Source organism: Cryptomeria japonica, chromosome 5 (assembly GCF_030272615.1).
Source record: "Cryptomeria japonica chromosome 5, Sugi_1.0, whole genome shotgun sequence".
In the NCBI taxonomy this organism is placed as follows: domain Eukaryota; kingdom Viridiplantae; phylum Streptophyta; class Pinopsida; order Cupressales; family Cupressaceae; genus Cryptomeria; species Cryptomeria japonica.
In genome coordinates, this window is record NC_081409.1 from 783,404,565 (window position 1) to 783,430,124 (window position 25,560).

At 34.8% G+C, this 25,560-nt stretch overlaps 1 protein-coding gene across 1 annotated transcript; it reads right to left on the bottom strand.

The window, feature by feature from the left end:
- Positions 1-13,202: 13,202 nt before the first annotated feature.
- On the bottom strand, positions 13,203-25,336 carry LOC131049182 (bifunctional riboflavin biosynthesis protein RIBA 1, chloroplastic). The gene is made up of 7 exons (XM_057983216.2): positions 24,197-25,336; positions 20,379-20,787; positions 19,703-19,924; positions 19,260-19,582; positions 18,702-18,831; positions 14,237-14,533; positions 13,203-13,816 (listed from the first exon to the last, which is right to left on the bottom strand). The coding sequence occupies exons 1-7, from the start codon at positions 24,262-24,264 to the stop codon at positions 13,562-13,564; spliced, it is 1,704 nt and encodes a 567-aa protein (XP_057839199.2). The 5' UTR covers positions 24,265-25,336; the 3' UTR covers positions 13,203-13,561.
- Positions 25,337-25,560: the final 224 nt, after the last annotated feature.

Below are 25,560 nucleotides of genomic sequence, written 5' to 3' on the forward strand. Positions count from 1 at the left end.
CTAGATTCTTCTAAACCTTTCTTAATTAACCTAACCCCTTCTCTAAACTTTGTCACATTCCTAAGCAAAAGGGAAGTCACTTCTCAAACCCTCAAAGTTTTTGATAACCATTAAAGGCTTTCAACCTTCAACCACTAAATGGCTCAAAGTCTTTGATAACCATTGAAGGCTTTCAACCTTCAACCACTTAATCCCCAAAGTCTCCAATAACCATTAATGGTTACCTCAAACCCTCCCACATGGTTAAAACATTTGTTTTGACTCAACCTCTACCCAACCCAAAGGTCTCATCAGGCCATTAATGCTTTGACCATGATTATCTCTTAAACATTTGCACAAAGGTTTATCCTTGGATTAACTCTTAATCCAATGGGTAATCTTAATTTGGACTTGACCCTTAACCTCTAGATAACCATGAGGTCTTCTCAGGCCTTTAATGCCTCCAACCTCTTCTCTCAACCCAATCCTATGTTGACACTTGTCACCATTTTATTGGTGCCAATTGTGCACATGGATCCCCAACTTTCAAACTTGGCCCTTGATTAAACCATTCAATCTTAACCCTTCATTTCCCCATTTCTTCTATAAATAGAACCCTTCTCCTCAAGCAAAAAAAGGAAGCATTAGAGTATTGTTGTTATACTGGCATTAGCATAGAGCTTTTTCATAGCATCACTATCTACACTTGCATAGCATTTGCTTATCATATTCAACTATCTTGAATCTCCATATGGCATCTATGGCTAGAGCTAAAAGCTGAGAGCTACACTCATTTGGGACTTGGAGAGGAAAGGAACAAGGGAGGAGCAACTATGAGCATTTTGATTAGCTATTTTATTCTATGTTTATATGCTTTCTATTTCATGCTTAATATCTCTCTTGATATGCCTGTTTAGGATAATCTTTTGTTGCTAACACTAACGTTTGTTTCTTTTGCTCTTGTGTGTGTTGCCATCAAACAGATTTTCTAATCCTTTTTGTAGAGCATCAGTTAGCATCCTTTCAAAAACTTTACCTTCTCCCTTAGCAAAAAATTATTTACATATTTATCCTAGGATAATTTAAATGAGAAAGATCTATTGTCTTCATTTTTTTACATGTATTTGCTCAAGTTAACATGGGAGAATGTGTCCTAAGCGACACAATGACAACCCTCGAAGGTATTTTCAAAGACTATTAATATTCAAAGCAGAGAAAATGGTTGAGAAAACAAAGGTGAAGCAAGAAAGTTGAAGGCAAAGATCATACATCTAGTAGGGCCAAATTTGCTCTTAGAGTACAAGTCCATTGGTTTAGAATAAACCTCGGCTCATAGACTTGACCTATGATAAAGCACAAGTCACACAAAATCTAAGGAGTTGTGTAGATATAAGAGGAATCCCATCTAGATTAGAGATACGTTGTAGAGTTGTGTAGATATAAGAGGAATCCCATCTAGATTAGAGATACGTTGTAGAGTTGTGTAGATATGGAGGAATCCCATCTAGATTAAAGATAAGTTGTATTCTAGAATCTTTATCAAATCTCTCATTCTTCAGTCATAGAGCTAAGTATATTTATTTTCCACATTAATTTTTGCATCTTAGTATTTTATCTTAGAATACCTTAGCCCACAACCAACCTTTATTAGTCGAGGTTGATTTTCCCTAAGTTGTAAGCATTTCTTTTTATTAGCCTAGACTATGTTTGGGGCAAAGTTCATTTCTTTTAATATTTTTGTTGAACATAATTGATCATACAAAACCTAGTTTTCTTCTAGTATTTCTCATTAATATTAAGGTATTTTTATCACTGTGTAGTGTTGTAAATTGTGCTCCTTAATAGTGCAAGCCTAATTTAACACTCTTCTTGGAACTTGCTTTAGTGTCCATTCTCCTAGATCATTTTAGGTCATTTCTATCATTAGCTTTACCCCCAACTGAAGAAGATGTGTCATGTGCTACCTTAAAACTTTGTTATTAACCCCACACCTAATTTGTTATCAAATGCTAAAATTAGGACTAGAACCTATGTCATGGGCCTCAATATTTTTGTTTTCCTTTTGGAGAGCTCATTTTGGGAGGACCTAGGCACCTAGTGTTCTAGCCCCAACAAAATCCCCTAAAAAAGTGACCACTTCAAGTGTTAGCCTTCGTATTTCATGATTCAGTCTTGATCTTTGAATTTGATCATTGTGTATTGATCTTTTATCAAAAATTAACTTTGTGACCCATGTATTCAAGCTAGTGGCTTTGTCATTTTAAGATATACAATGGGAATGATATCGAAGCTCTGCCAAATTGATCACTCAACTCTGTAAATCTAAAGCATTGTCTGCAATCTTATGAATAAGCAATCTACATTGATCATTCAACATTATTACAAGATGATTGAAGCTTCAAGGATGTTGAAGAATCATAGAAACTATTAAATGATGATCAACTTGTACCTCTCCTCAAGGGTTCGCTATGGTTCTATGTGTAGTAACACAAATCTGTCCAGCTTAATTAAATAAATATTCGCTATTTATTTGATTAAAAATCCACTAGCCATCAGTTAATTAAATTAATATTTAATTAATTCATCTCCAAACATTCTTCTATTAATTAAATAAATTATTCAATTTATTTTAATTAATTCACTATAATCAAATTCAAATCAATTAAATAAATAAAATCTATTTATTTAATTAAATCCCCCTATTCCTCTTTTAAATAAATTAAATAAAACATTTATTTAAATCATTATCCCCACCCCACTTGCATTTTCCTACAAATGCAACTTGCACACATTTATTGGAATAAATGAATTTTTATTTTAAATAAAATCCTCTTTTCCCTCACCCACCAAATCCACTTGCAAAATCTAATCCCCTTCTAGATTCTTCTAACCCCTTCCTAATTAGCCTAATCCATCCCCTAAATATTGTCACATTCCTAAGCAAAGGGAAGTCACTTCTCAAAATCCTCAAAGTCTTGGATAACCATTAAAGGTTTTCAACCTTCAACCACTTAAATCCTCAAAGTCTTTGATAGCCATTAAAGGCTTCCAACTTTCAACCACTTAATCCACAAAGTCTCCAATAACCATTAATGGTTAACCCAAACCCTCCTACATGGTTAAAACATTTGTTTTGACTCAACCTCTACCCAACCCAAGGGTCTCATCAAGCCTTTAATGCTTTGACCATGATTATCTCTTAATCATTTGCACAAAGGTTTATCCTTGCATTAACTCCTAATCCAGTGGGTAATCCTAATTTAGACTTGACCCTTAGCCTTTAGATAACCATGAGGTCTTCTCAGGCCTTTAATGCCTCCAACCTCTTCTCTCAACCCAATCCTGTGTTGACACTTGTCACTATTTTATTGGTGCCAATTGTGCACATGGATCCCCAACTTTCAAGCTTGACCCTTGATTAAACCTTTCAATCCTGGCCATCCATTGCTCCATTTTTCCTATAAATAGAGCCCATTCCTTCATAATCCAGATCCTGAAAACTTATATGCATTTAGGCTATAGACATTTTTAGAGAGCATTTAGCATAAGCAATCTAACATCTTATCATTTTGGTTAAAATATATCATGTTAGCATCAATAGCATAGTATTTAGCTTTTCATTCCACATTTAGAGCTATACTACAATCTCAATCCGCCATAAGCATTCATAGTGCAAAAAGCTGCTGAGAGCTACACTATTTTGGAACTTGGAGAGGAGAGGAACAAGGGAGAAGGAGCTAAGGCCATGCTAAGAGGCAGTTGGAGATGCCTCATAATCTTTGTTTCGTTTATTAGATACATTAGCATGCTTTTAGTGTCTCTCTTGGTATGCCTTCATAGATTAGTTTTTGATTGACTAACACTAACGGTTTTTGTGTCTTTGGTGTTGTTTATCATTTGCTAACCTTGTGCCATTTAGGAGGGCATCACTATGTTATTCTCACATTTCTAAGTATGATCTCTTTATCTGAATTACTATTATTTACTATCTTTAAGCATAGTATGTTCTCTTGAATTAGATCTTACACCACTTTTTGGTCATCTAAAACTCCACTCTAACATATTTGAGTAGGGTTTTTATGTTTATGCATGTCACCATTCGCCATAATCTTAGACACACTTCAGGTTCAGAGCACACACTTATATCAATTGCTAATTCAACTATTCATGATGGTAGAAATACAAAAATTGGGGGCTTTGTTGAGGCAGTCTCCTATATAGCCACAACCATTTTTTCCTCTTTTTGTTCTTGTGCAAATACATATCTAGAATTTTATGACGAAGTGAAGGTATAGGAAGATGGATTGAATGGGAACAAAGATCCTAATTGCAAATTTGAGATTAAAAATTGGGATAGAGGTGCCTAGCACCCTAGTCCTACTAGTTTGAACCCATATTTCAAGAATAGGAGTTTTGAGTTTGCACGTCCTAAATTTGATCAAAAAATATAGATTGCATAGCTTCAAGATAAGGGCACCTAGTGTTTTCGTCTAACAAAAAACCTCTACTTTTGGTGATAGGTGCACCTTTATATCTTTGTTTCTTTTCAGTGACTATATATTGTTTTTTGATTGTTTGCGCCTCTATTTTATTGGTTTATCAAGATATTCAAGCAAGTTTAAGGAACTAATTAGGCAATTTTAGCAAGAGAAATGAGGAAACTACATTTTGGAGATCGTACCCCAAAGATATCTTATGTAATCAATTTGTACCCCAAAGGACACATTAAGATAAATTAGTGTATGCGGAAGTGACTTAAGACAATAAACCATTCATGCATCGTCATCATCAATAAAGAAATATTCATAACACATAGAATTGGAGTAACAACAACATTATTATATTATATATTCATTCTAAAATGCAAGTCTCGGTCTCTACTTTGCATACAATAGTATATCTCTTGCAGTTTTAACATGTCTTTCGAATATGATTTACAATGAACATATCTACAATTCCCAAGAAGGGTTATGATTCCTAGAGTCGGCTAATGATCTATTTCTATACCGCAAACCATATGTGATAGCTTGAGTTAGCTATGTTACTAGTCTCTAGTCTTCCAACACCATCCCCCATTTTAAAATGATTTCTTGTCCTCAAGATATGATTCTTAGTTGGGTAGGAGTCCCTAGTAGGTTATTTTAAGTTGCCATAGTGTCTTCCCTCAATTGGTCGTTGCATGTTGGGTCAGGGAGAGTTGGTCCTGCATATGTACTATTGTTGTTTTTTATTCCACCAATGTGGTAGGGATTTAGAATTGTTTGGCTATCTCCTTTGTGGTGCCCACTATCCCTTGGAGATGTGTCAAGTGAGTGCTTATTGTTCCCCGAAGTTGTTTGATTTTACTTTTTATCCGCTCCCTTTGTATTTAAATTTGTTGGAGCTAATTGTTGATTGCCACCATTTGTGCCCTTATTTCTCCATCCGTGTCTATCAGTAGATTGTAGGATTGAGCCACTTGTGTTACTTGATGTTCTAACTTCATCATCTAATCTTGCAAACTCTTTGTTGTAGTAGGCCATTGTAGACAAAATTGATAAATGGCCCCTGCCTTTGATACATTGTCAATTAGTTTCTTGGTTTCTTCCTTCATTTTATTCTTTGTGGTGGTGCACTTGTGTACATACTCATTTTCCTTTTGTTTCATAATCTCCTCATGTGCCCCTTTTGTGATGTTGTCTTTGGTGGAGGCTAGATTTCCTTGTAAACTATCTACCAAATGTTTCAACCGTTGCAGAAGGGGTAGAGATGTGTCTCATGGTATGTGAAAAATGACCATTTTGTTGTGTTACCACTACATCTTCCAAATACTCCACAATATGTACATGTTATCAAGAGAAAAGGGGAAAGTGTAGTCCATAGATCTATACCCCAAAGATATCTTATATATAGTTTATACCCAAGAGGACATAGAGAATCAACATATGCAAAAGTGACTTAAGACAATAAACCATTCATACATCATCATCAACAAAGAAACAATCATAACACATAGTATTGGACCAACAACTACATCATTATATTATATCTTCATTCCAAAATGCAGGTCTCAGCCTCTTCTTTACATATCACAATATATATCTCTCATTTATAGCATATGTCTTTCGAATATGATTTACAATGAACATATATACAATTTCCAAGAAGGGTTATGATTTTTAAACTTGGCTAACGATCTATATTTATAATGCAGACCATATGTGATAGCCTGATTTGGCTCTATTACTAGTCTTCAACCTTCCAACATGCAACATTACAATCAATTACAAAAAATTAATAGAACCCAGGTAGTTTGGTTCTCTTTTGGGAAGATTTAGCTAAATGTAACACCTTTGGTTAGTTTGTGTTCCAATATTTTTTGGAAGAAAGGTTGGTTCCAGTTAAATTACTAAACAGTGTATACCATCTTCTTTCCATAGCAAACATTTTGGTAAACCTAATGTCTTTTACATATCTTCTTATTCTAAAGTTGATTTACATATAGTTAATTATATTTAGTGTGTTAGTGAAATTGGCTTCTTTTACATTTGCATATCTTTTGTGATGATTCATTAAACACTTAATTGATTAGATGCTTTATCTTTGTCATGTTATCAATAGATCATTAAAACCTTCGATTAAAAAAGGTTTTCTTTTCTTTTAGAAAACCAAAAATTTAAAACAAAATTATTTTATCCCTTAATCAACATTTTATGTTTGTCATTATTTTTCTTCTACTTCTTCCACTAACAACTATCTTGGAGAAAACAAGCTTAGCAAGTCTCACCTTTCCAACCAAGACCATGAATATTTTGATATAGTCATTGGGGCAATTTTGGTTGATATGGTTTATAAAATTGGTATCCATTCCACCAAGCCTTGGTGGAAATATGGAAGTGGGATCCAAACACCACGTTCCATTATTTATAAGTCATGACATGGTTATTGTTGGCTCTTCCCTGTCTTTCTAGTATTGTTACAACAATAAAACAAAGATGGCATTTGTAATTATGGGTTTCAGTATGGAAATACACATTTAATACCATATGGTCAATTATTTTACAATCAAAATTGGCCCACTTTTCATAGTGTACTATTTTCCAATGCCTTCTCATGGCCTAACTATATCATTGGGCATTTGGGATCATTTTCTTTTTTTTGGGTAGTCAAAAAAATTAAAGCATCTTTTTTGGTTTTGTTGTAAATCCCAAAATATTTAGACCTAGATTCAAGATATTTTCAAGCCCTTCCACCCAAAGCCTTTTTCATGGCACATGGTTATTTTTGGGGATTGGTCTTGTATCTCTCACGAATTCAACTAGATTTGGTATTTTTTAGGGTGGATATTCTCTTCAACATATGGAAAGGTAGAAATTCTATAATCTTTACTAATTTATTTCTTGATTAGCACATTTCACTTTTTTCTAAAGCAATTATTATTTCTAGTGTATTATTACATATCCAAGTGAAAGATAACAAAGTTGGACTAGAAGTTGCTCACCTTTAGGTGCTCCTCAGCCACTAGAATAATGCCCCTTATGTAGTGGCCAATTTTACCCTATCTCTCTCATAGAAAAGCTTATTGCATGCTCATGAGAACTAGAACAAGGACAAAGTCTTTCTACTCGTAGTAATCAAGATGCTACCTTCTAGGCTTCTCCTCTAGCTACCAAAAGGAATCATGGACAATGGGGATGGTTGTGACTTGCTCATCAATACTCCACCTCTCTTCCTCCTAATGGAGGGACCCTTTGGATAGCCTACTAGTGGAGCTTCTAGTTGTTTTGATTCTAATAGATTTATTTGGCTAGCTCTTACAATTTTGCCAGCCTATATCAATGAAGAAGAAGAAAAGGATGACAAGATTTAGGATCCTTCTGTGGATACCCATGACCTCACTAATATATGGAGTAAACTGGATGACCAAGACCCTCCTCCCCTCTCAAATGTATTGTTGTTGTTTCCTAATTACTTGATTTTCTATGTTTTTTTTTTAAAATTTAGGTGTTAGCCTTGTATGGAATTTAGTATATCCACCTAATTCATGTGAATATGTGTAATATTATTTCTTATAAATGATAAATCAAACACATTCATGAAAAAATAAAACAGTATCAAAATTTGCAATTTGAAAATAGCATTTTGGACTTCAAAGTTCAAAATGCAAGTCTACTAATGTTTAGGCTTTGGGTTGAAATTTGTAAGTTGTATATTGTTGATTAGACTTTGAAGTATGAAATACAATATGTAAGTCAAATTTTGAAGTTTGAAACAAGAGCATGTTGGAGTTTTGACTTGGCTCCAAAATTATCACATTGTGTGAAATGCAAGCCAGACCCCAAAATCCAAAATACAAATTACAAATCAAACATCAAATTTAAAAGTGAATGACCAATGAGATTCACAATTTCTCTATGAGTTTATAAAAAATGAGTTTTTTATTGAGATTTCAAGCCTAAGGTGTCCACTCATGTTCAAAGTTTGACATAGGATTTATATGTTGCCAATGTTAATCGTGTATCAATGTCTAAAGCCTAAGCTGATGTAGGTTAGACTCCAAATTCTAAAATCTTACAAATTGAATTCAAAAGTCTAACCTAGTGCAGAAATGAAGTTGGACCACCAAGTTTGATATTGTGCAAATTAGATTTGAAAGTTTGAGCTAATGTAGAAGTGAACTTGAATCCCATAGCCCAAGTTTATGCATCTCTATCACTGAAGTATGAGCTAGAGTGGATTTGCACTTATTTTCTTAAATCCTAAAATGTAAGGAGAATGACTTGATAAGAGCATTATAGGGGTTTTCAAGTTGTCGTGGGAATCTTATCTCCCATGTGGTGATCTTGATCCAGTTAGTTAGTCTTCCATTTGTGCTTGCATATTTTGTCCATTTTTTGTTCATTACTGTCTTAGGCAAAAGATTGGGGCATTACATATTGTCCCCATCATTATGCTCTCCACTTGTATCATGTTGTTGTCAATGAGGTATTGTATATTACATTTGAATCCAACACATCTTTATGTATTATGCCCATGTACCTTGTGATAATTACAAAAAAAAAAAATTTAAATCCTTTTAGGTACATATTTTGATGTATCCAATTTTTTTATGAGAGGAAGAGTAATCAACATGTTGAAATACTACATGGAGGGGATGTGAAGCCTTGTGATTTTTCCTTGAGTTTGAAACTTAAGAGAAATGGCATTTAATGTCATTTGTTTGTTTGAAACATTGTTGGCATTTGACCTAGCTTCTTATTTATAACTATCATTATTCTTCTTGAAATTATTTTTTGGTACAAAATTAGAAGGATAAGAGGATGGAATATTTGAAGATTCATTTTCAATGCATTCTTCTCTAATAAATTTAGTTCAAAATATCTTACACCAGCACAAAGTTCCTCAAAGGTAGTACAATGATTATAGCTAACTTTATATTTGATGATGTGAAGAATTTTAATAAACCACATTGTAATTCAACATAATGTAGGTGATTTATATTTTAACAAACAAAAATTGAAATCGTATAACACAAACATGTAGTGTTCATTGGTGCGTTGTTTGCATTAAACTATATATGTGATGTTAACTTTTAATCCAATATTTAAATAGAAATGTCTTTTAAAAAAGTCTTCCCAATTCAAATAGGAGTAAATAGATCCATGGAGCAATGAGAAAAATCAATCCCATGCATAGTCCTTGGGAGTTTTGAATAATTATGCTACCAAACAATCATCATATAAAAAATCCAAGCAATGTGGCATTAAATGATAGGCTATGGAGTCATGAGGTCACCTTTACTATTTTACATTTCAAACCTACATGCCACAAAACCCATAGGAAAAGGATGCTAAGATGTCATATGTATGAGGATTGTGTTTAATTGATAAGTAATATCTCTATTGGCACTCATAGGTAGGGCATTAATCCTACTTTACACTATATTAAGATGCCTTGCATGTCATTGATAGTAGTTTGGGAGATGTGGGTGGAAGCATGGGAATGTGGGTTGAAATAGCATAAGTGGGTTGAAGGGGTATATTAGATAAGGGGATTCTACTAAGAACATGAGAGGTGTGATGTTGAAGGCTAGTAGGGATATGAGAAGTATAACTAGTTCAAGAATGAGAGATGTTACAAAATGATATAAGGGTGTGATGGCAAATATGGTGTTGATCTTTAAATTGTGTGGAAGTGGCAAGGTGAGTAGTAGGATGTGGGGCAGAGAAAGCTAAGGAAGGTGATTGTGGAGGAGGAATAGAAAAGGAGGCTATATGTAACAACGTGACATAATTGAGTTGTATCAATCATATAACCACTACCATGAGACACTGATGCCATTAGAGTCGTAAAATGACGTTATGAAGGGCATCCACTAACTCTTAAGGAACTAGATCCATATTTTAACTTACTCATTTCCTCTCAAAGCAATTGAACCTTATTAGCCATATCCATTTTTTTACAATTCTCAATAATGGTAATTTGTGACTCCTCATCATGGTGATATGTGAATCATGATTCAATGTAACCCCTACTTTAAAGTATATGGAAATGTTTCAAATCTCCATTAATTGAAACCTAATAATAATCCAATAATGGATGAGATCAATCTATTGTTCACTTAGTCATGTCTTCTCTAAGTAATTGAAGCTTATTGGAAATATCATTTTTTATGATTCTCAATATTGGTGATGTGTGAATTATGATCCAACGAATTCCCCTCTTTAAAGTGTTACGTAAGTGTCCAATTTTTTTATGATTGGAACCTCATTATGATCAATTGATAGTCAAAGGGTTGGGCTTAAGACTTCTCCTAATGCTCAAACGGGATCATGGTAAATGCTTTGACATATAATACTAACAAAAGATGATAAAAATCAAAATTTAGAAAAAGAAGAGGTTGACAAAGTAGCTTCAAACTTAAGATAAAAATCTAAAAATTGAAGACATTAATAAAGAGGGTCAAACCAAGATTAAAATCTAAAACTCTAAAACAATAAGATATAAGGTTTCAAAACCTAGGGCAAAGCACTAAGGGGGGGAGACAGACTAAGTCCATCAAAATGTAGCAAAAATAACCAACCCTAAATATAAAACATAAGGTGGATATTAATTAATTAAATGTAAATTGAACTTGTATATTTTATATGGTCTACTGAGAGAACAAAAATTAATGTTAAAAGTAACAAAGGGATAGACATGCATAGCTCTCTAAGGCATGTCAAAAATGGATATTCAATTATCAATTAAGATTAACAACGAAAAAGTTATTTCTATTATCAAATCTACTATATACACAAGACAAATCTAGAAATGCTCTTTATATTAACAAATCTAGAAATACTCTTTATATCAACAAATCTAGAAGTGCTCCATATATTATTCTAGACCAAAACCACACTACATTCTCCATCTAGGAGATTGTAGCTTTGATTTGTAAATTGTAACTACAAGATTTTCTTCTACCCACTTCTAGATCCTATTCACCTCGACAAATCTTACAAAGCCATTCTAAGTAAATTAAGAAACAAATTTTAAACTTTCTACATGGTGAGATTTCTAAGAACACCTTAATCCCAATCGAACCCTCTTGAATTGATCCAACAAGTTTGAAAAAAAAAATGAAGACATGCCAATCAAATTATGCAAAATGTTTTTTAAAATGACTAATATATCAATGCAGATACACGGGCCTCAAAATATGAAAATGAGTGGTACCTTTCCAATGTGTACCAAATGACCAAAGGAACCACATAATGAATAGACTTGGACAAAATTCATGATAGCCTGTTTCCTAATATGATTAGCAATTTAATAGAGCCATTTCTCGTTAGTTGTATAGTTCACAGAGTTACCTGGGGACGCATCCCCAACCTGAAAACCCCCTGTCCTCGTCTCGGGGACTTGGGGACGGCCATGGGACATTTCCCCCCGTCCCCAAATTGTCCTGTATTTTGAGGGGACGTCCCCGAAACGGGGGGACGCCTGCCCTAGCTCTAGGAGACGTCCGTACGTCCCGGGGACGGCTGGAACGTCCCCAATCCATCCCGGGAACAGCCAAACGTCCCCCATATCTAAGGCCCTTAAAAAATATTAAAAAAATTTTAAAAGTTGTATTTTCATTTTTTTATTTAAATTTTCTAATATAGGCCCCTTATTAATTCAAATTGTTATTAAAAATAAAAAAATTAAAAGATAACATCAATTAAATTTTAAATTTATTAATTTAATTCATAATTTTGACATGGAAAATATAATATATATGGCAACAGTGTACCCTTTGGGTATTTTGACACAAAGATTAGAAAATCGCCAAACTCGGCGAGTCAATAGAAAAATAACACCCAACGCCTTTATTAAAGAATAAGTTTTTTTGGCCTCGCGAGGCGCTGCCCCTCGACCCCGTCCTGTATCGCGACAAGGAGAGCGCAAGGGGCGCTGCCCCTTGACCCCACCTTGTGGGCGCTACCCACAACGACCGTTGAAAAATATGGGGGGAAACTGTGTCAATATAAGTAGAGAAAATTTAACTTCCAAATCTATTGATATGCATATTGACAATGTGAATGAATTGAAATTATGATTTATGAATGCATAATTGCATATTGTCTATGGAGTATTAACAATGTTGTATGTTCTGAATTTACATTCTAAAATGTTTTCAACTTTTCATAGTATCATACACATGCTATATCGATGTTTAATTGTTTTCATATGAATATAATGTATGTATGCATGCTTTATCCATGTTTTCATATGAACATTTAGAATTTTGAAATTTTCCTATATATTTTAAATTTTTCCTATATTTTATATAGCCATCCCCTTTGACGTCCCCAAATTTGGCAAAAAAAATTGCCGTCCCGAAAACGCGTCTCGCCGTCCCCATCCCGAAAACTCAGGGTAACTTTGATATTTCATGCCAACTTAGGCTTTGTGCTTTTAATGGGGGACTAAAGAAAAGGTAACTCAAGTTAGCATTATATGATGGTTATTGAAGCCCATCTATTTTGAAGAGACATTATAGTCCGAAGCATTAATTCCTATTTTTATATAATTGAACAAAATTTTCCTAATTTTAATTATTTGTGATATAATTTCCACACAAAAATATTAAAAAGAATTGGATTATAACTATAAAAAATGTCTCAACGTTACTAAGAAAATGATAACAAATGAGATTCTTTTGGCCTTCATAAATATTATTATATGTGGAAGAGCTTAAAATCCAAGGCATGCCCGCGTAAAAATGAATGCACTGATATTTTCCAATTAGTTGGGGACGATAAATAGGTTACATATTTCCAGTCTTGCAACATTTCCATACTCTTCAATGAAATGAATTTTATTAGTAAACCCCACTATTAAATACAAAATACAATTCCTCCTTGATCAGATGTGAAATGGTTACCATCTATTTCGACAATATGTCAAAATTAGAGCAACAAAAGTGTAATCAGATCAAACACAGAAGAAGGGTAGTTAGCAGTGCTAGTGAAAGGCAATGAGTACGCCTTTTCAGTCCACTTTTTATGTGAAAGAACTAAAAAATTGGAAATTTCATTACTATCCTCGACAACCTTCGAGTCTGATCTGTAAGAAATCAAGAAGATTTGGAGGCAGCTTTGTCAGTAACATTGCTTTGAAGGAGTGAAGAAAAAGGCAGTGATATATCTGTCCCATAAATGTGGCCCATTTTAGAACGCTTTGTCTCCAAGTATCTCTTGTTCTCATCTGTTATTGTTGGATTAATAACAACCCGGCCCACTATTTTCAATCCATAACCCTTGAGACCACCATACTTAGTAGGATTATTTGTCATCAACCTCATAGTCCGAACTCCTATGTCCCTCAGGATCTGTGGCCAAAATGGAGAGGCGATGTTAGAAAATTTGGATAAAATTATTTAGAATAAACAAACAGACTAACTGTGGGTCAAACACATCAATATGCCAAAATGCCAGGTCCCCTACATGGAAAACTGATCAAGTATAAATACTTATCCGAATACCATCTGTATCTATCATTGCCATAATGATAGTGACATGATTTTAATGACAGTAAATAACATAATGGTAATGATGGAACTAGTATCATATTCTCGTTAATGATCCAAAATGCTAAATGTATTATCATGGGAAGTTTTTGCTTTGGTAATCATGGAAGTAGTAACATTTTGAAGCAAAACTCCCCATGATTATATACATAGTATCAGGGGCCATTAACAAGAATCCAGTGAACAAATTGCTCTGTCAACAATACAACTAAAATGCTTCACCTGTGCTCCAATCCCATATTCGCGAGAGTCAACAGGCAGTCCAAGTTCCACGTTAGCTTCAACAGTATCACGGCCTTCATCTTGGAGGTTATAAGCTCGGAGTTTGTGTCCCAGACCAATACCGCGTCCTTCATGACCACGCAAGTAAACCAAAACTCCTCTGCCAGCTTTCTCAATTTGTTGCATGGCTTGTGCAAGTTGGTTTCCACAATCACACCTTGCTGAACCAAAGATATCCCCAGTAAGACACTCAGAATGAACCCTTACCAGTACATCTAGTCCATCGCCAATGTTGCCCTGTATTTCAAAAGATTAGAGCAATAATTAAACTCCGAAAAGCATCAGTCGTGTGAATTGAACAAAAAATCAAAAAATACATGGTTAGAATACTTCATATAGAAACACGAGTACAACACACAGCACTTCTGCAGCAATATTCTATTAGACAAAACAAATGCATGACTTGTGTGAACTAAAAGTGAAAACCTGATGATTACACTTAATAAGTCTTTCAAATACATTAACAAATGATCCGTTTTTTGTACTATTTCTAAATTCCCATAAAATTATTGAGAGTGCAATCTCAACTCTCAATAAGAATTCTCTTTCAAGAATAATATGCCTGGGGTTGCAGAGTATGTGATTATTGGCTAATTGACAATATGACTTAAAAGGCCAAAAATTCCAGTTAGACTGACATTTATGCTCACCATCTGAAAAGCAATTGAGCGTGGACATTGATATGTTCCTATCATCTATCACTGTCCTTATGACAATCGTTGGGGCATCCTAAGGTGGAAAGGCCATAGATCAGGGCCTCAATCAGTTACTTCTGACCACCTGCTTGCTATTTGAAACCCCTGTTTAGTCTTTTATCTCTGAGTAGTCATAATCTTGTATTCAGTGAAGGAAAGATACAGTGAGAAACGGACGGTGAAGGAAAGATACAGCTTGAGTTGGCCTAGTTGTGGAGAACTTGTGCTCTTGAAAGAGAGGTCACAAGATCAAATCCCAAGGGGGTAAGGTGGGTATGCTTCTTTGCAGCACAGTTAGGTGCCTCCTGCAAGGAATACGGGGTAGTCTCGTATTGTTATAGGCCATCTGTAGACCCATATACAGACCACCCAGCATTGTGGACAATAAAATAATCTTTCTTTCTTTCTTTATGAAGTATTGATGTGGTAATAATCTTTCTTTCTTTCTTTATGAAGTATTGATGTGGTTCTCACATTAAATATGGATTTTTTGTGCCTCCACAAATTATTTGGACACTAAATTTTTCATGGCTAAATAATTAAGAACAATTTAATGGATTCAACCATCTGGAAGATAGCCCCTTCTCCAAATTGCCTAAGAAATCCCAGAGGAAAAAAATTGAAAGGGTTTCCCTTCGAAAGGAGACTACTATCTATCACTTCATATTTGAGTTGAAAGTGGCTATCTCATTGGTAGTCTGCTAATTAAGAGCCAGGTGGAACAAAAGGTTCCTGAATATGATAAGACTGCCATTCTAATAAGGCAGTCCCCTTTAACAGGGCCTCCAAAGGCAACCCCGCCAGACAGAGAGCTAAACAGCTGCTAAGGAACACCAAAGCTCTTTTTTAGAAGCTTACAATATCAAAATTGAAAAGGGCTAAAAAAACAAGGCTGAAGCTATTGGTCTGGCCCAATGGCTTACATGATAAGGTTGCTGTTCTCAAAACAGTGGCCTCCCATTACAGGCCTACCCATGCTAATGGGGTTAACTCTATTAATGCCAACAGTGTGAATGTATTTTGGATAGGACAGATCTTAACTTAACGGGGCCTCTAAAAGTATCCAGCAGAAAATTGGAGCTGCTGGTCCACTAGAGTAGGCTAAATGATCTGTTCTAGGCACTTGCTCTCATGATTGATAAATGGGTCAAACAACAAGAATTAAGCTACCAGTTCTGTCCATGGGCTTACATGGAATTTCAAGTTCAATAATTAATTGTGGAAGGAGACTTGTAGAGCATAAAACGCCTTGAAATCTGCATATATCCCAAATTGGAAACTACAAGTTATTCTTGCAAAAGCGTTTAATCACCTTCCATGCTCTAATCTCTTGCCTCTCCATCCTTTGTAATGAGGGCCTGAATTCACCACACAACCTAATTTCATAAAATTCAGGTCCCCTTTGTTCTATGGTCTAAATGATTGTTGCTGCTCATTACAAAATTTTTGTTGTCTCTGATTTAATAGCTGTGGCTTTGTACGTTATCTTTAACAATCGGTTTATTTGTTTGAATTGTTATATGTTCCGAATGACTGTTGCTGCTAATTACAAAATTTCTGTTGTCTATGATTTAATAGATGTGGCTTTGTATGTTATCTTTAACAATCAATTTATTTGTTTGAATTTGGCATAATTTTATTCTTTCACGCAGTTGTCTGGTTGAGTGATTTGCATCTGCAGTGATTTCTGCATATAAATCTTTTAACTTTTGAATAGATCAAACCCTGCTGCATTAAAGCTTCGGTTCCACCTCAACCATGGCATTTTTTTCATCCAATTTAGCCTCTCTTATGTGCAGAAGTGATCCAGAGCTGAAACTCGTTCAAATCCAGTTTGTTTCATCTCTGCATCTGCATTTTGAATGTCTCTCTGGATTTATCTGTTTTCCTGTAGTTTTTGGCATTTATTTTGATTTCCTTTGTGTTCTTTCATAGTTGCAAGTTTGCAACATTAGGTTAAATTTCCTATATGGTAAAATGCTCTAATACCTATTAACAGATCAGGAATCAACTTGGTGAACAATAACCAGTCATTTTTATTCTGCCAAAATTATCCAGACCCACTGACTTGATTGATTTCGGTTAAATAGATTTTGGATACAGGGCTATCTCTGTGGTAAGTTTTTCAAAAGAACCATAAGCCTCGCCTGCATCCAGAAACACTGAGGTTGTGACCTGTAATTAAATCTTTTTAAATTTTATGTGATGTTTTATCAACTGCATAGTTTTTATGAGTCTCTCATTGAACCATATTTCATGAGTAGATGGGTAGTGGTTCTACAAAATCCCCCTCTTGTGAATATGAAAGGTCCACTTAGCACTCATTGCATCTAGATGATGCTCACAGGGGTGAAGGATCAGAACTTCCTGCAATGTCACCATCCATTACTACTCCAGCACAAGCATGATTAAGTATAGAATGTTCCCTACGATTAAGCCCTGCACTTAATCTTTTTTCATCCACAATTTCTCAATGTTAACTGGAAAGTCCAATTTAAATCAGATGTAATGCATTTCGCTACACAAAAGAAAAAAGTTGAAAGAAGCATTGCTGGTTAAAAGCAAGGAATAAATTATAAAACTAACCATTAATGGAAGACGGGTACCTGTTGAAAGGAAAGCAAACTTATTATTGGTGATAAGGGTTATATTGGAATGCCGGATAATTGCCTTGTTCTGGATGAAGCTTAAGTCAACATCAAACTAATAAAGCATGGGAGGTTGTCCACAAGTGTCAAGAAGAGATTCTTAATCTTATGCTTACCGGACGAAATACATTGAATTACTGAAACTTAGTTTTTTGTTAAACAGAATTTTCAATATGTCTTCAAGATTAGACAAACTTGCACCAAGCAGGTTAAATTCACTGACAACATGATTAAATCGCTTTCAGACTGGCATAATATGTCATGTCACTGTTCAGGTTTTCAAAATTTCAGCTTAATTTAGTTTGTCTTAGTTGTTTTTGATATTTTTAATTTACGTGTATATATAAAATTCAAACGTTATTCTTTATATATTAGTTTGATAACCATTCCCCAGCCATCCCAAACATTCAAAAACATTTTTTGTCTTTGAAACTTGTCCCTTTATCTCCAAAACTTGGAGAAATGCTGAATTATATGTATTGGAAATCTTAACATGAATTCCCATGGAGCAAGCACTGAAACGTGTCTCTCCTGCAGATGGATCTGCAAGATGGATATGAAACACTGAGCTGAAAACATTTCACTTGGTGATCCCAAAAGCACACTATCACAAAAATAAATATTGGAGGAACCTTTAACATTTAAAACTACAATCATCAACCTTTGCCAAAATCTTCCAAGGTTGTGACAACTTCAAGCTCAGGAACAGGTTATGGAGATCTATCAAGATTATTACGCAGTATTTTATTTTAATTTTTAAGTGTGGTGTATTAGCAGTTGGAAAGAAGACAAGAAAAATAAGCACTTGTATTATTTTATGCTTATTTGAAAGGTCTTCGCTTTCGAGTTTCGAGTGTAAATAAATTCACTCTTGGCAGCTGAGGTTGACTTTCTTGTTTATCTGATTTAAAATGTTGTGGGACTTACTGTTAATCCTAGTTGATCAACCAAAATAAAGTGCTCCAAAATATTCATTAGGAAATTTTTTTAACTTGCCATACATCTCATTAAAACATGGCAAAGGCTATTTCAAATCAAAACTGAATATGTGCAGGATCTTACCTTAACCATGGCAACATGCTCGATGCCATCCAACTTTGAACGGTAACAGTACACCTGAAATGGTCCCCACATTGTAGGCAGCCTGGCAATAGCACTTCGTTCAACCAACTTCTCTCGTTTCCTCTTGTATCTGCAACATTAGCAATTTCATCCAATGAGACAATCGAGAGAAAGGAAACACCACATCATGTCAAAAAATTCAAGTATTTTCAAGTTGTTAAAAATTCAGGGGGTTCAAACTGAATTGCAAAGTCAAAACTTCCGTCCAAGAGGTTCTCTAGCTACCATCTTCAAAGTGAAGTTAATTTTTTCTTTCAATAATTGCACTAAGAACTTAAACAAATAATTATTCTTAAGCTCTAAGTTTTTACCCTCTCTTTAGCATCAAAACCACTATACAAAGAATTTTATTAAGTAAAATTTGTTGACAGGAAATTCATTATTAACCTTTATCATATTACCATTAAGACTAGACTGTAAAGAGTAAACCACAACTTGCTGACAGAGAATTAGTGACCATTGTCACTATAGAAAACAGGCAAAGTGAAATGTTAGTACCTAACAAGGTCTGCAATAGATATGAGAAGCAGATTATGCTCCTTGGCAAACTCTCGTAATCTTGGTAAGCGTGCCATTGAACCATCATCATCAACTATTTCACAAAGCACTGCAGCAGGGCTCAATCCTGCTAGTATTGCAAGATCAACAGAAGCTTCCGTATGACCAGCTCTCTTTAGTACTCCACCTTCTCTGTATTTTAAAGGGAATATATGACCAGGCCTCCTAAAATCACCAGGTTTAGAATCTGGAGATGCAAGTGCCAGTATTGTATTGGCCCTATCTGTTGCTGATACACCTGTGGATGTGCCTACTTTTGCATCCTAATATTCACGAGGTAAGGTTTACATTAATAATCCTTCTAATTTGCACTGAAAGAAAGAATACCAAGGAAAGAGCAATTTTAATAGCAAAGAGATTAAAAAAAAACTGACACTACATACCACAGTCAATGTAAATGCAGTAAGAAGTTTCTCTTCATTTTCTTTGTCCGGTACCATTAAAGGCAGTCCAAGCCTATCTAGATCCTCTTCCTTCATAGCAACACAAACAATCCCAGTTCCATGCTTCACAATGAAGGCCACTGCTTCAGGGGTTACTAAAGATGCTGCCATAATAAGATCGCCTTCATTCTCCCTGTCTTCATCATCCACTGCGATTACAAGCTGCAGACGCATATATAACGAAAAAATTATTAATTAAAACAATCTTGAAAACAGATATAGCAGCTTACGTTGGATTGAAAAAAATTACTGGTATCTCCATTTCAGTTCATGTATTTACAATCCCTATTCAAATAGTTGGAAATGTTTCCTTTTCCTGCTCTATAAAAAGAACATTGTAAGTATTGAACCGAAATCTAAACTAAATACACAAAAGATTGCAAACTTTCACTCCTCTCTTAACATCCGAAAATCAATGTAATGCAATTCAACAGATACGTAGAAGAGTTGATATTGTGACCAATCACATGATCAAACTGTATTATTAAAAAATATCCTATGGATATAACTGTAATTATATTTTTACTAAACCTGCAGAAGAAAACTACCAATATGCAGAATTCCAAGTTGAGGTTCACATTATAAAGCCTTGCTTACTGAGAGCCAGGAGACTGACCTTTCCTTGTCTGATAGCTTCAATTGCCTCAGGGATGGAGCAAAACCCCTTTGACGGGGAATCATGATCATCATCATCTTCACTAACAAAAAATTGATTTGCTTCCTGGGTGATTTCTGCATCCACCGTATCAAATGCAATTTTGTCTGTGTTTAACTCAGTTGCTGTCACTAGACCTTTCCCTACACCAATTACGCTAACACCGCTAGGTGTGACCAGATTTCCCATTTGAATGTGTGCCTTATCAACTCCTCCAGCGTTTTGTAAAGATCCATTTCCAGCCACACATCTACATTTTAGAAACGACGCATCCTTCTTCAGGACCAGAGACGACTTTAAAGTAGTCTTTTGAAAAGCTGACTGCTCAGTGGATTGCAATCCTCGAAAAACCGCAAAAGTGTTTTTATGGCTGAAACACAACAGAAAAAAGTCAATCTACAGGAACCACTTACTCCTGACAGATGCATGACTGGAACCTTTAAGCAAATAACCATGAAAGAATTTACAAAAATCCTGAGACTAATGACCAAAGGAAACTACAATAATAGAATATGACTATAGAGTAGTTCTGGTGAATGCTCCAGCCAGCCTCAAACATAAGATAGGTAAATACTAAATATTAAATAGCTATGTTCCACAACATTTTGGAAACAACAATCTAGGAGGCTATTTTTGGGAAACAGAACGCACGACGCAGGGGGGGGTTCATGTATAGAATCATTAAAAAATATAAGCTTTAATGTTTCTCAAATATTACATATTAATAAATAAGATTAAAAATCAGTTTTAAAAAGTACATATTATGTTTATTGAGAATAGTTAAGGAGATGAAAGAAAGTAAACTTAGTGGCTACAATAACCCCTGATTTTAATAGAAGAAATATAAGCATTGAGCATATGATGTGCCCAATCTGTTACCATGTAGAACTAAACTGATGAATACTACCCAACAATTCCAAGTTTAGAAGACGATGATAATAAAGTGTGTCAGCATATAATCCCAATGGCATATTGTTTGGACAGCATTCAAAACATATCAAGCAAACAGAGCATCCAACTTCACTTTGTTGCTTCTATGGCTAGATTTTATAGAAAATTATCATATTTGGCATCAAACAGGCCAAGCTTTGAATTTTGAGCCTTCAAGCATGAGTTTTATTTGTGTGAGAAGCATGAATATTCAAGGGTGACTAATCATTAATTATCCATGCTCCTTTCCTTTTTTCCCATTCCTCTTCAAGTTCACAGTGCCAGTGCAAAAATGATTGTGGTAATTTACAGTGGCAATGCAAATCGGTGATTGAGTTACATATAGGATGTGTTTAGAGTTTTATAGAGTATGGGAGGGACCATGGCCTCCGTGCACTTTTTTTCTATATTTTTTTAAAATTTGACTCTCTTTTTAAATTAAATAATGGTGATGCCTGGCTATCCCTGGTACATCCCCAGCAAGGATGGCCAGCCATCCCAAGGACACCTAACCTAATCAGCTGGCATTCCCAAGAGGTATCCCTGATTTCTCTGCATACAGGGGGCCGCCAGGTGACATTCCTACCATTCCCATGTCCCAGGGATGCAGGTGGGAACAGATCTCCATGTATTCATGGTAAATAGTTAAACTCCCAAGTCAATGCATATTTATCTAACGATTTGTATGATTGGCAGCATACTGAAGTTGAACTATACATACATATTTGTTATAATGTAATTAGTCAAGAGAATAGCTCGATCAATACACTATACAAATACTCTAATAATGTTTTCCTTAGAATGAAACAAAGTCAAATTTGCCCATGGAGCAAATGGCGAAGGACATCAGATTCATACACTATTTTAAAGACTTTAACGCCCTTCTGATGACATTTTATTTCATGTAAGGTTCTTGGATGTTTTGTCCGATGAGCTATTACATACCATATTGCTCTATAAGGATTAACATACCAGTGTTTTAAACATTAAAGTCGTGTAACCTGGAGACAAATCCCCCTCACCCCCCTAGTCCCCCTAACAAACACCACTCCCATCATCCCAACATAACCAACATAGTGGAACAGGGAATGTCCCTTAGCCATTCCCTGTCTTTGAGGAAACTGAGGACGCATACCTGGATTTGGCGTTTTTTTAAGAATACAATTTGAAAGAAAGCAATTAGATCTCTTCCTTAATTCTATGGAGAATACACGGTCTTTGAACACATCTCCAGTTGTAGCATCTTCATCAATGATAACATTCAGACCATGCCACTCATGAATGATTATGTATTTCTCTCTATCTTATTTCTTTAGACGGGTTTGATATTCCACTATATTCTTATATATCATTTACAAATTACAAATATTCTGCTCATACAAGCATCAACATGAGACCAATACAAGTTCTTAGGAGCACAGCAATGCGACTAATACTAGGTCCTTTAGGGCAACCACACTAGAAATATTTCAGTGTGTGTTGAGAATTTTTAGAAGCTTTTATAAATAGAGAGTCCTATGGATTTTGTTATATGGGACAAGCTTAAAATTTTAACTCAAAAATTTGAAGAAGTTGGTGATCTTGTGATTATTTTTAGCAACATGGAATGCTAAATTTACAATTATATAGCTAAATCTAAGATATTATTGACAGAACTTTTAAAATCATAGATAAATTATATGTGGCAGAAAAATAGTTCCTTAGCAGCTCTATAGGACCCCTTCCTATGTACCACAAATTATCTATGACGAAAGTCTCAAAAAAGCAACAGGAATTTGTGCTTAAGTTGAGGCATCTGTTCAATTTGGAGCAGTAAGCTATGTGAACCCCATAATCTAGCAGGGAGGTGTCCCGCAACTGCTTAATTAGTTTTGCTGCTTAAATTGTATTCACATAGGTGGTCCCATGTAAATAATTTGGGACGTTTTTCTGAAAATATGTCATATGGCTGCACACATTTCCTTCCTTCCTCTTTCACTTTCCTTCCAAAATTTCCAATATCAACACAAGTAAATACACATCTCTGCCACAATTAAGTAGATAAATATAAAAAGTCATGGGACCACTAGCTCCATACAAGACTCCTTAAAAATTTGAACAATGACTGTTAAACAAAATAAGCTAAGCAGCAACATCAGAGCTTGCCCAGGGAATAAGGTGCATGTCACGATTTCATATGCTGAAAAACAACTACCCTGTAGTTTAAGCAAAATTAGGTGCATGGACACAAGAAATCGTGAGTGCCAAAAGGACCTATATTTCCTCTCAATATGTAATTTCTCCACCTGCATTAGGAATGTATAGAAATTATTGTTATTTCTAGTTTATTAGGCTACTTGAAAGTTTTCCAAATTAAAGACAATAGAACAGTTTGAGCCCTAAGATAGTGCCCAGGATGAATAACTGACAACACTTGTGTTAAAACAGTTAAATTAATGCAAATCACACTTAGTCTGGTGTATAGAAGCATTCTGAACCTAAAGGAGCTATAAGATTGTTTTTATATTTGCAGTGTCACATTCCAATCATGATGGGAGTCTACTAAAGATTAATATTGAAAACAAAGAAGCCAAAAGTTCCCAATGCTGCTTTCTAGTGATAATTAGCGGCCTTTACTTTTATTTAAGAATAAGAGGTATAAATTCTTAGATAAAGAACAAAAGCAATCTAATTTCTTAGATAAAAAGTGTTAAAAAGAACACCCAATGGTAAGTGAATTGCACTTTACGAAGCAAAAAGAGAAAAAAAAAAATAACCCCTAATTTCTTTGAATGAGGACTACAGTAAGGAAAAATAACAATTCTTGTTTGATTTTCTAAACAAAAAGAGGGGAAATAGGAGAAAAATACCTCTTTATGGGACTTATCTTCACAACAGGCATGGGGTAGGTCGGTGGCATAGTAGTCATCATCATCATCCTTACAATCAGCCCAAGATTTGACAGATACAGTAGTCTTTGTTCAAAACTCTGTCCTTAACCTCTTTGGTATTATCCTTTCTTTCTAACTGTTTTTCTTCTTCTTCTTACAACAGCGTCCTCCTTCAATACTCAAAACACATTTGTAGCTTTGATAATCTCTCTGAATAGCTAAATATCTTGTTAAAAAAATTTGAATTGACCAATGTCTGCAAAAAGTCTGGGTAGATTTTTATACAACGATGATTTTTAAAAATTCAAAAAATATCTACAAAATCCCGTTTCCCAACAGATGGGTGAATTTCTGTATGATATATTTATGAAAAATCTTATCATATGCAGATGGGTGGATTTGTTAATGAACTCTCCCACCCACAAAAACAACTGAGACCACAAACCAATGCAGATGTAAATCAATTTAACATTCTGCTGCAAAGTAATTAAGTATGCTTGATTTATTGAACTTGGACAAGAAAAGATGGGTAAATTGATTTTCTCTAGACGCAAAGATAAGGCAAATGATGGTTGCCAGGAAAATTGCAGAGCGCCCAAATAAGAATCCAATCAGAAAAAATAGCAATACAGATGGTTACTGACCATGTACCGTAACAATTGAAAAAAATACCAAATGGTATTTTTGGGGATTATTTTTAATAGAATCACAGAACGCAAGAGGAAACCGGAAGAGGCTTGGATTTAGAATAAAATGTCGAATAGTGTAGATATCAAACTGGCCCCTGCCTACGAAAATGTAACCCTAAATAGGCTCTTAGACCTTGCAGAGAACAGCTGGACAATAATATTTTGTCAGATAAGACCGTTTCAATGATAATCCTTTATCTCCACTGTCCTCTAGAACTATTGACAGTCAAATGCTTCCCTTACAAGGAACGCCTAATGTGTAACAACCCAAACTTCTCGATTATTAAAGAAGGGAGTAGAAGATCTTATAAGGAACGAAAATTCAAATCAAATTCAACCATTGAATGGTCAATTTGAGGATGCGGAAGATCCTTTGATTACAGGAGTTCAATCAGGATATGAAAACCACATTGATTGGTCAATTTAGACAAAGGGGAAGATTCTCAGAAGGAACGAAGGTTCATTTAACATATGTTACACGTTAATTTGACATTTGATGGTCAATAGAGTAATATTCAAAGGATATCCTGGTAGGTTGTTATTTTTTTATATGTAATATATTATTTTTATAATGAACAATCATTTTCTTCATGTAGAGGCATCTTTTAGGTTCATGATCTTTGTTTAACGTGATAATTTTGTGTTTAATTTGAT

What these genes read in the sequence shown, in the direction of transcription:
- LOC131049182 (XM_057983216.2), bottom strand. Translation starts at nt 24,264, where the DNA reads ATGATGATGATGACTACTATGCCACCGACCTACCCCATGCCTGTTGTG. An exon ending in AAGATAAGTCCCATAAAGAG is followed by an intron (nt 20,788 to 24,196) that starts GTATTTTTCTCC and finishes GTTGTGTTTCAG; the next exon opens with CCATAAAAACACTTTTGCGG. An exon ending in AATATGGGATTGGAGCACAG is followed by an intron (nt 13,817 to 14,236) that starts GTGAAGCATTTT and finishes TTTTGGCCACAG; the next exon opens with ATCCTGAGGGACATAGGAGT.